Genomic DNA, 11,119 nt, shown 5'->3' on the forward strand with positions numbered 1-11,119 from the left:
TTGGACGTAAAGAGAAGAATCAATTAATATATTTAGAATGATTGGCCAAAATTCATCACGCGCTAGTTTGGCACGTGGTATGTCCCACAGTGTGGTGTATAATTTCCACTTGCTCTTAATATAGTTAGAATCAGGTGATAATGATGAGATAAAAAGGCAGACATAGAAAGAGAGAGAGAGAGACGGAGAGAGTTGAAGAATAAGCAAAAGCAAAAACTAAAAGAGAAAGAAGGTTGGGAAAGATAGAAAGGAGGAGAGAGAAAGAGAGAAAGTCAGAGATAAGCCCTCAGAGAGATTCATAAATCTCCATACTTTGAAGATTATCGACTGTTATCAACTGGGTCTACTTCAGTTACTCGAAATAAAGCAAAGAAAGCCATTGAGAGTGTATGTATATATATATATAGAGAGAGAGAGAGAGAGAGAGAGGGAGAGGCCGGTGGATCTCCTTGATGTGCTGTTATCACTTCCACCAAGTGGGTATTGCGGTGTGAGTCAGATAGAGAGAGAGAGAGTCCCAAATCCCCAAATGGGAACCCCACCAGCAGAGGAGCTTCTGAGGAAGATCCAAGAGCTCGAAGCCGGTCAAGCCGACCTCAGGCAGGAGATGTCAAACCTCAAGCTCTCCGGCGATGCCATATCCGAGCAACAACAGGACCACCACCAGAGGTCCCACTCCGTGTCCCCACAGCGCTCGACCTTGGCCTCCTCTGGTCCGCGAAGAAGAGGTGGCGCAGCTGGATTGGACTCCGGAACGGGAGCTTGGAAGAAGGGTTCGGCGTCGTTTCGGCATTCGTCGCCGCTGCAGAGGGAGAGCCGGAGCCATGAGCCGGTGAATGTTAGAATTGGTGGTGGTGGTGGACCCTCGGCCGTGAATTTTACTGATAGGCAGTATTTGAATATCTTGCAGTCTATGGGACAGTCTGTCCATATATTTGATCTTAATGGACGTATAATTTACTGGTTAGTGGTTCATTCAAGTTCAACTCGATTTTATTTTTTTATTTTTTTATTTTTTAAGCTTTTGATGCTTCTTTTATTGGTTTATGCATTTGGGTATTGTTTAATGTTCCTTTTTTGTTCATCTTCATACAATTTATTGGTGAGTAGCTCAATTGTGAGGCTTGTTTTGCAGATTTTTTGATGGGTCCGTTCGTTCGGTATTTCTTGTTTCATGAATATTGGGAAATTTATTGTTGTTTTATTTCACTGTATATTTGCTCTTATTGTGCTGGGTTTTTGGGTGGTTATTTGGTTTGATGCTTGTTGCAAATGTAGATTGGTAGTTTTTTGGAATTGAGAATTTGAGATTTACTCTTGAGTTTGATTCTGAAATTGGGTTGGTCTGATACCAATGATAAACCATGAACTTGCAAAATTGCAGTTTATTTACTTACTGAATGTGTTTATTTACGTAAAGGTGCTATATGTCTTGTTGATTAAATAACAGTTTGCTTTCATTGTGATTAATTTTCCAATCTGGTCCATTTGGGAATGTTCAATTTTTGCAGGAACCGTACCGCTGAGAATCTGTATGGTTATTCAGCAGCAGAAGCGCTAGGCCAGGATGCCATCGCGCTTCTAATAGATCCCCAGAACTTTGCTTTAGCAAATAATATAGTAAATCGAGTCAGCATGGGAGAGAGCTGGACTGGGCAGATTCCTGTCAAGAATAAGATGGGGGTGAAGTTTTTAGCCGTTACAACCAATACTCCCTTGAATGATGATGATGGTGCTTTGGTTGGGATTATTTGTGTATCAACCGATTGGCGGCCCTTTCAAGAAATGAGGGATTTATTGTCAGGTGTAAACCACTCAGAACCAGATCGGCCCCGAACTGGTGCCACAATCACGAATAAACTTGGTCTTGATTCTCAGCAGCCTCTGCAAGTTGCAATTGCATCAAAAATTTCTAATTTGGTTAGTCTATTAGTTTTTTCATGTTCCTGTGATTTATTATGATGTCGCATATCTTGAATGTTAAACTACCAAAACAGGCATCCAAGGTGAGCAACAAAGTTAAGTCAAGAATTCGGACGGGTGAGAATAACACAGATCGTGAAGGTGGGAGTGGAGATAGTCACTATTCTGATCATGGTTCGCTAGATGCAGTTCTCTGTGACCATAGGGAGGATGCAACTTCAAGTGGAGCAAGCACACCCAGAGGAGATGTAACTCCATCTCCTTTTGGGGTATTTTCTCACATTGAGGAGAAGTCCCCTGGAAAAGCCTCCAGAGATTCTGGGGATGAGAGTGAAGGAAGACCGGCAATTCACAAGATCATAACCTCCAAGGCGGAAGCATGGATTGGTAAGAAAGGGATATCATGGCCATGGAAAGGGAATGAGCGAGAAGGTTCAGAGGCAAGGAATTCCCGTTTTGCATGGCCCTGGTTGCATAATGATCAAGAGAATGAACCAGTTCATCAGAAGAGTCCCTCTTCTGGGCTAAAACCAGAAAGCCAGGCGGGTGAAAGTAATCGGCCTGGCAATAATGAGGCGTCGGGTTCCTGGTCCTCATTTAATGTTAACAGCACAAGCAGTGCCAGCAGCTGTGGAAGTACCAGCAGTAGTGCTGTTAATAAGGTGGACATGGATTCTGACTGCTTGGATTACGAAATCTTGTGGGAGGACTTGACAATTGGAGAACAAATTGGGCAAGGTAATCACCTATTAAGCGAACAGCGTGTCTTGTGAAGTATGGATTCTGTTTGTTTTGATTTACTGTAATTTTCGTTCATGCTGGTGAAACATGTGACTGATTGGCCAGAATGTCAATGTGTATGCAGTTATCCAGATTTTTATCTTTCCTAAATTTCTCGTTTGAATTTATGCTTCCTTATCTATGAGCCTATGCCATGATGTATTGCTTGGTCCTCTATCAATCTGACATTTTTTGCTGTATTTTCCACTTCTACAGGTTCTTGTGGAACTGTATATCATGGTCTGTGGTATGGATCAGTATGTTCCTTGTCCTCTTCCTTTAATCAACTTCAATTTTATGTGAATGCACAAATACCAAACTGTGAGTCCAGGTTATGTTATTTGAGACGAGATGCTGAAGCTTTGACTTCCAACTAGCTGAGTCCAGGACTTTTGTGTCCATAGATTATGCCTAGGGTTTCCAGCCTGCATGTTTTGCATGATAGGATAAAGTGTTATACAAATTACCCCAGTCCTGTTTAATGTGCATGCCTGGACGCCACTCTACTCTTATAAAATGATGATGCTTGTGTATAAAGTGGGAATTTTTTTTTTTCACTTTTAATTATCTTTTTCTATTAGAAAAAACAAGAAGGCGAAGGAGATTGTGACTTTTATTATCTGTTTGTGGTTCAAATTGTATCCATACTACTGCAGGATGTTGCTGTCAAGGTATTCTCCAAGCAAGAATATTCAGATGATGTAATACATTCCTTTAGACAAGAGGTTTGCTTTCAAGTTATCCTGTTGTTGTACTTGCTTATGTAACTGGGACATAATGACATATTAGCTTGAATCTTATTCATATGTGAAGCCCACTCCATATCTGGGGTTCTTTACTACACACCAACCTCCTTTTGAGTAAACACTGATGTTAAGATATGGTTTTGTTTCTGAAGGTATCTCTTATGAAAAGACTTCGACATCCAAATGTTTTGCTATTTATGGGAGCTGTAACTTCAGCTGAACATCTCTGCATTGTTACAGAGTTCCTTCCACGGTTCATTCTCGACTTCCCTTTTTGAAGCTCCATATTAATGATGTTTTGATTTATGTTCTTCATGTTCACCTATGTAACAATATCCATAATGGGTGTCTCTTATATATTTATATTCCATTGATGCAGTGGAAGTTTGTTTCGCTTATTACAGAGGAACACAACCAAATTAGATTGGAGACGGCGGGTTCATATGGCTTTGGATATAGTAAGTATCGAATACTTTTATGGATTTCTTTTTGGCTTTAAATTGTCAGTGATTCTTTTTGTGGGGTTCTCAAGCATTATGTCTGCTTTGTTACTTTTTTCTAACTTTTGAGTTGCATGAATTTGTGTCAATGTGTCGATCTTGTAATATCTTCCTCATAGTGGTTCATGGACTATTACATTGTTTAATCCTTCTACAGGCCCGGGGCATGAATTATCTTCACCATTTCAATCCACCAATCATTCATCGAGATTTGAAGTCATCAAATCTTCTAGTGGATAAGAACTGGACTGTGAAGGTCTGCCTTTTATTATGTTTATAAAAATATTGATTAAATAATTAAATTAACAATTTTCCATAAATTTAAACTTTTAAGATAAGTAGTAATTTAATATGGTGTCAGAGTAATTGTTATGAGTATGAACCATGACTTAGTAATTTATCTTCCATTTCAGTCTAATATTCCATTTTATGGATCTTATTTGTTGAAGGAGAGTTTGAGTCCAAAATGAATGGGAGTGTTAGAATATTAATTAAATGATTAAATCTACTATTTTCTATTTAAGTTAAGCTTAAGGAAAAGTGGTAGTTTAACAATGTGTTTATTTTCTTTTCTATCAAGGCAAAGCATAATCTGGTCAGTTGTCATCTGAACAGGTTGGTGATTTTGGTCTCTCACGTCTTAAGTATGAAACATATCTCGCAACTACGACTGGGAAGGGAACGGTATCTGCTGGCACCAATTGCTGTCTTCTTTATTATTTATATCTTTCTAACCTGTCTAATTTATCTTGCATAAGGCTGCATAGAAATTCTCTGTTGACATGCATACTGCTTGCTTTTTTTTTCTTTTCTTTTTCCTTTTTTTTTTTTTTTTTTTTTTTTTTAATTCTTTGTAGCCTCAATGGATGGCACCAGAAGTTCTTCGTAATGAACCTTCTGATGAGAAGTATGTTATAATCTTTAAGCTGGGTCAACATTAAAATTGACTCTGAATCTTTTGATTCAAGTGTTTGTTTTCTTTGCTTAAATGTCAAAAATTAAACAGACAATTATTGTTGCCTCTTTGGATAAATTTAGGTCTGATGTATATAGCTATGGGGTGATATTGTGGGAGCTTGCCACAGAGAAGATCCCTTGGGATAATCTGAACTCAATGCAGGTATTGTCTTCATTTGAAAAATATACCAGGACATTCTATTGAGGTGAAAATCATCATTTACATAATGTTATGCAAGTTAAATTATTGTGTTTACACTTCTATTCATCTCTGTTTTATCCGTGAAAGAATCTCTTTTCATATGTGACCAAGCTAAACTGTTGTCGCAAGATAAATTCCTTCAGTACTCAAAAGTTATACCTTCACTGGCTAGGAGTGAAGTTGGGAATTTTTTTATATGCCATTCTCTAAACAATGATAATGTGCTGCACATATGAACAACAACTTCTTTAGGATACTTGCAGGTGATTGGAGCTGTTGGGTTCATGAACCAACGGCTAGAGATTCCTAAGGATGTGGATCAACAGTGGTCTTCTATAATTGAAAGCTGCTGGCACAGGTGTTTATAATCTTTATGCACGTCACTTAATTTGATTTTCATTATCTAGCCATTGATGAACTTTCATTATAAGCACTAGTACCCGCAAAAGAACAACCTGGAGTAATTTGTCATTTCAACTATTGTCTGAGTAGTTTGTTATGATGCTTGCACATTCCTTTACGTCAATTAATTGACTTGTGTTCTGGGCTAGGGCCATGCCACTCTATTATGCATCGCCATAATATTATTTGATGATAATTTTTCTTGCTGAAATTAGCCTCATAGGGCCTTTCTGTAACTGTCTTGAATGTGCTCATGCGTGATTTGAAGCTATGGACCTTAAAGCTTTAAATAAAAAATTCACATAACTAAACCCAAGTATTTGGGGTTGGCCTCCTATTAGTAAGTTTACGTATCTTAGGTCAGTATGGATTCCGATAGGAACATGATGGCGTCAATGATCAAATGATTTGTGTTCTTCTTGATCTTGTCTTTTATGTAGCTTCTAGTCATGACAACATATTCTATCATGGACCAAGTTTCAAATATAGCTAATTTGGTGATGTTCAACGTTGTCAAAACCAGAGATGCAGCATGCCGACCAACATTCCAGGAACTCTTGCAAAGGCTTAGAGAGTTACAAAGACAATATGCCCTTCAATTCCAGGCAGCCCGGTCTGCAGCCGTAGATAGTGCCCAAAAGGAACTGTAGATACAAACTCATTATGCTTTGGATTTCACTCTGACCATAATGCTGCCGGCAGCATTTTTTGCACCCAATACCGGCCAGCATGTGGTGCCACAGATTGCCATGATCAGCCCTGTGGTATTGGAACCACAAGGTCGAAACGCAGAAAATCTTGGCTCACCCATTAGCCAGATGAAGAGGGAAAAATAAGAGAAGTATTGGTTGTCATCCATGTGAGCTACCTAATTTTTGGTGGTGATATGGGTTGGTTGTGTGATGTTTGTTCATTGGCTTGACGTCAAAGGAGAATCTTCATAATGGTGCAGTGTGCTGGTCGGTCTCATGTGACCCAACTTTGTGGTTTTATATATGGAGAATGTCAGAGCCACTTAAAACAAAAAAGCTTTACAAAAAGAAAATTACAGTTTCAGGTTGTGAGTAAAAAGAGTGCAATCATTGACTTTCTTCATTTTTATAATTACCAGGAGCCGGATAGAATGTAAGCCACAAAAGAGTTTGGCAGAGCTGCAGAAGCAGAGTTTAGATGGGATTTTGTCTTTGTTTTCATTCTTGTTGGGTCTCTATTTTGCCTTCGGTATCTCAAGTTTAGGTACCCTAACATGCAAAGATATTCTAATTTATTGGAAGTACACCAGAAAAAGAAAAGCAACCATTGTGAGATTATGGCATAACTTCACATCACGCCCTAGCCCCTAGGGCTTTCAAGTGAGAACAGCAAATATCGACGAGCACTGTTGCGACATTTTCATTGGGTTGTGAATTTTTATTTTATTAATATCTGGGTCAGTGATAATTTTCGGGTTTGCATTCAAACCAGTAATCAGAATGGTTGAACGACCCTTAAAAGTGGCTTCAAGGGATGGTTCAAACCACTGGGCGGCCGACCGCCACCCAAAACTTGCCTTCAGCTTGACGAATTTACAAGGTGGCAGTTTCAAGAGATGGTTTGAACCAGCCTCAAATGCCTTTAGAGGCGTCATACCACCCTTTTTATTTATTTCTCTCTGAAGTTTTTCTTATTGTGTCCTAACAAATAGACAATTTATATAGAATGATGCATTTGACATGGGAGCATGCCATGAGGACTTTATAATAATTTTTTTACCCCAATGATAAAAGTGCAAACCTCGTAGGCTAATTCAATAATTGAGCCTAATGATAACTATTGATATCGGCTTGAGAATTCACTTCTCTGATATTAACCGAGTAAAACAGTATTCACTATTCTGCAAGCAGCACCGAAACAAAACTTAGTCAATTGGCATGGTGGAAAATACATCTTTCTGAAGCAAACATGTTTCGTTACAAAGACACATGCGTTTTGATGCTTTGTATTGATAAGATAATATAGCTGGAAGTGTTCACTATTCATATACCAAAAGCACGCAAATGATTGCCGCAAAATTTGAAAACCCATACTCTTGGTACATTACCCACAAATGCCTTTCTATCTAAGCAAATGTCGAATGGCAGCAACAGCATCACCTTTGTGCTCACGTAAGGTTCTCTCAGCCACCTTTGGGTCCAACTGTTCTCAATATTGAAGAAATAAACATATTGTATGTAAGTATTTGGCAGTCGGAGGGATGTACGTTAAACAGCATGAAAAAAGTATAAAGAAAAAAAAAAGAAAAAAATGTCAACTAACCTCTAGTTCATTTGCAATTATGTCAACATCCGCTGCCCTGATCTTAACTGCAGCCAGTTCTTTCTCTCTGCAAGGAAGAAAATGCCATCTTTGCTTTGGAATACAGCAACACAGAATAAGTAGTAACAAGCAACAAGCAAGGTAGAAATAGAGCGGAGGAGAGGGTGAAATGATATTTTAAATAAGGCTTCGTTTGGTGCACGGAATAGTTATTCCATTAGAAAGGGGAATAGCTATTACTCGGAATGAGAGAGTAGAATAGAATAACTAATCATATTCCTTTGTTTGGTGGCAACACGTATGCTCTCATTGGAATTGTATCAAAATTACTAAAATTCTCAAAATATATATAATAAACTAATAATAATTAAAAAAGAAAAAAAAAAAAAAACTGAAAAAATTGCGTTGAACATGGTTTTATATCTTTATTTTTTTTGTTATTTCTTTGGGTTAATTAGCGAAGCCTTTGGGAATGGATGTTATGGACGATGTTCGTCTATGTTAAAAAGCAATACGTTCTAGTATAGATATGAGTTCTTCTAGTTCCAGTTTTAACCTAGAAATTAAAATGGTTCTTATTTGAATATATTAATTCAAATGGTTCTTGAAGGATTTGTTTTGTTTACTATGTATTAGAAATTAAAAATAATTTATTTTCTAGCTTTCTTGTTTTTAGGTTTGCAGAAAATAATAATAATAATGGGTTTTTTCCAAAAAAAAAAAAAAAAAAAAAAAAAAGAACTATTTCATTCCTCAAGAAATAGCTATTTTTCTAATTTTTTTTTAGAGAAATAGGTATTCCTCTTCATAGGGGAATAGTTATTCTCATGGGAATGGCTATATCAAGGAATAGCGCATACCAAACTGGCCTTACAGCTTAAGGTTGCACACCCCTAACAAAGTCAAATAAAAAAAAACTTGTGGATTAGATCTGTATTAAGTAGTGAAAACGAGTTAAGGTGTATCGATAGCACTTAATTTTCAGCCATGGTACTAAATAAGCCTGAGATTCCAAGATGTTACTCTCAAAGGTATATTAACAATGGAAAACACAATGAAAGAAAAAAGAAAAGAATTCTGATTCAGACTGGGAAACCAATATTTTGCTACAAATCAAAATGGGATTGGTCAAACATAATCTCATCCATTTAAATTGTAGACTAAAGCATACATATATACATGTCATCTATACCATCACACACGGTGGTCTCAATTCTAAATGGCTGCACTAAGATTTGACAAGTTCATACATGCTTACTATCTGGGTCATTGGCCTGAGCATATGCTCAAGTCGCACTCTGGTTTGGCTCAGATGCAACTATAGCAAATACTTCAAAGTTTTACCTTGTAACACTAACTTATTATGAACATCTAATAAATTTAAATTCCATTCATAGATATTGTTCGGAGCTGTTGAGAATGCAGATAGAGCCACAATGAATTTCACATTCAACAAAAACAAAGGAGAAATTCAAACACAAAACTGTTCTAATAATCCAAAAATATTCACTATAGTATAATTCCACGACTACAATACACATCCTTTTGAATTAATTCCTTAGCTCGCAACCAAAAGCAAAAGCCAGAGAACCCAATTCGTACCTCATTCTCGCAGCGTTCCAGTCCGCTTCCCCTGATGCAGCGATCGACGCCATCGCCTGCCACGTCATCCAACAAAACCATGTGAAAAAGCACTAGAACTTCACACCTTCCATCACACGTTTCAAGAATTCATTTTTTTTCCCTGCATTTTCTTGGCAGCCAAACAGAAAACAAAAGAGAGAGAGAGAGAGAGAGAGAGAGAGAGGACCTCTTGGACGCGAGTGGAGTCCAGCTGGCGATCTTCGACGCGGTCGGTGAGCTTGTCGAGGGCTTTGCTCTGTTGCTGCAAGTCCTTCGAGTCCACCACTCTATCTATCCCTCCGTCGTCTCCGCCCTCCATTTTTTTTTCTTCGATCGATTGCTCTCTGTGCGAAGCCAAAATGTGAGAATCTCAAAACCCTAATCTAAGCTCTGGTGACTGCTGTGGACTTGGATAGCGTCATAGCTAAGCGAAGCAATTTGCGAGGAAGAAGCCCATTGATAATAGGCCAAGCCCATAGGCTTGAATCCACATCCCCATATCTCGGCCCAAATCGCATTGATTAGTCGTACAATGATCATCCGAGTCAAACCAACTGGACAAGGAAAAATGATCTTCTCCATTTTATTTATCTATTTTGTGCATTTTTAGAACATCTCTAGCAGAAATAGGCAAAATAGCTACTGAAAAAATATAATTTTTTACTTTAACTACTCATTTTTTCATACACTCTAATAGATTCTCTATTCTGCTATTTATTTTCTTTAAATACTATTTTGTGTTTGAAAGAGTGAAAGAAAGAGGAAAAAAGGGAGATAAAAATAATAATAAACACAGTTTATAGTGTGAATAATGAATTGGCTAATCAGCCTTTTTTTTTTTTTTTTTTTGACATGTCCACACAAGGGAGGGGAGAGGGGGGATTCGAACTAGTGACCTTCGCTTTATAAGGCGTGGTTCACAGCCGATTGAGCTACCCCTTGGGAACGGCTAATCAGCCTATTTACTATTCATACTAGAAGAAAAAACTGTAAAATAACTATTATGCTAGAGAGGAAAAAAGGTTAATAATAGTTAAATGTGATTATTATGAAGGATTTGTTTATTTTCTTAGAGATGCTAAAGAACAAATTTGTTCAAAAAATTTATCTTAAAAAAAAAAGACAATATTACCCTCATAAATGCACTAAGTGCACTAAATAGGTTAGTAAAGTGCATGATTATAGAGAAGAATTGGACAAATGACGGTGCGGGGGTAGTGTTGTAAATTATTGAAGTAGTTGGGAAGCTGGGAATTTATTTATGATTTCACCGGCCATGAGGCGTTCGTTTTCAAAAAAGTTGAATTTTGCGTCATTTCCACAGCAATTGCATTTGCATGCATTAATGTTGTCCCTCAGTACTTGCACTATAAAGCCACTGCTGCTCCATCTGCTAAACGTACCACAAGACAAGTGTTCCTAATTACTTATATATTTCCTTCATTTGTATTAGACAAAGATGGGGAAGCTTTCTAAGTACGTTGGTGTGTTTGGTGTGATTCTGGTATTCTTGGTGATTGGGCTGGCAGAATGTCGGAAAATTGAGAAGGATACATTTTCTGATGATGGAATAGGAGGTGGCTTGGGTGGAGGTGGTGGTGCGGGCGGAGGTGGAGGCCTTGGAGGTGGTGGTGGTGCTGGCGGAGGATTTGGTGGTGGTGCAGGAGGGGGTCTTGGAGGTGGGGGTGGTG

The 11,119-nt window shown here is 38.0% G+C and overlaps 2 protein-coding genes across 3 annotated transcripts; one reads left to right on the forward strand and one right to left on the reverse strand.

The window, feature by feature from the left end:
- The first annotated feature begins 176 nt into the window (after positions 1-176).
- On the forward strand, positions 177-6,820 carry LOC132175088 (uncharacterized). Of its 2 annotated transcripts, XM_059586909.1 has the most exons (13): positions 178-963; positions 1,512-1,920; positions 1,998-2,661; positions 2,920-2,960; positions 3,360-3,428; positions 3,602-3,702; positions 3,829-3,907; positions 4,107-4,205; positions 4,565-4,633; positions 4,807-4,856; positions 4,988-5,069; positions 5,372-5,466; positions 6,034-6,820. In XM_059586909.1, the coding sequence occupies exons 1-13, from the start codon at positions 530-532 to the stop codon at positions 6,158-6,160; spliced, it is 2,319 nt and encodes a 772-aa protein (XP_059442892.1). In that variant the 5' UTR covers positions 178-529; the 3' UTR covers positions 6,161-6,820. The 2 variants fall into 2 exon arrangements, with proteins under 2 accessions (XP_059442900.1, XP_059442892.1); XM_059586917.1 differs by lacking the exon at positions 6,034-6,820 and having other exon boundaries at positions 177-963; positions 5,361-5,458.
- A 577-nt stretch (positions 6,821-7,397) lies between these two features.
- On the reverse strand, positions 7,398-9,830 carry LOC132175100 (uncharacterized). Its single transcript, XM_059586929.1, has 4 exons — positions 9,616-9,830; positions 9,408-9,463; positions 7,806-7,872; positions 7,398-7,685 (listed from the first exon to the last, which is right to left on the reverse strand). The coding sequence occupies exons 1-4, from the start codon at positions 9,745-9,747 to the stop codon at positions 7,605-7,607; spliced, it is 336 nt and encodes a 111-aa protein (XP_059442912.1). The 5' UTR covers positions 9,748-9,830; the 3' UTR covers positions 7,398-7,604.
- Between the last annotated feature and the right edge of the window lie 1,289 nt (positions 9,831-11,119).

This window comes from Corylus avellana, chromosome ca1 (genome assembly GCF_901000735.1).
Source record: "Corylus avellana chromosome ca1, CavTom2PMs-1.0".
Lineage (NCBI taxonomy): Eukaryota > Viridiplantae > Streptophyta > Magnoliopsida > Fagales > Betulaceae > Corylus > Corylus avellana.

Coding starts and splice junctions, on each gene's coding strand:
- LOC132175088 (XM_059586909.1), top strand. CDS start 530: ATGGGAACCCCACCAGCAGAGGAGCTTCTGAGGAAGATCCAAGAGCTC. Junction 3,429..3,601: donor TACATTCCTTTAGACAAGAG/GTTTGCTTTCAA, acceptor TTGTTTCTGAAG/GTATCTCTTATGAAAAGACT. Junction 4,634..4,806: donor CTACGACTGGGAAGGGAACG/GTATCTGCTGGC, acceptor AATTCTTTGTAG/CCTCAATGGATGGCACCAGA.
- LOC132175100 (XM_059586929.1), bottom strand. CDS start 9,747: ATGGAGGGCGGAGACGACGGAGGGATAGATAGAGTGGTGGACTCGAAG. Junction 9,464..9,615: donor ACTCCACTCGCGTCCAAGAG/GTCCTCTCTCTC, acceptor ATGACGTGGCAG/GCGATGGCGTCGATCGCTGC. Junction 7,686..7,805: donor TAATTGCAAATGAACTAGAG/GTTAGTTGACAT, acceptor TATTGAGAACAG/TTGGACCCAAAGGTGGCTGA.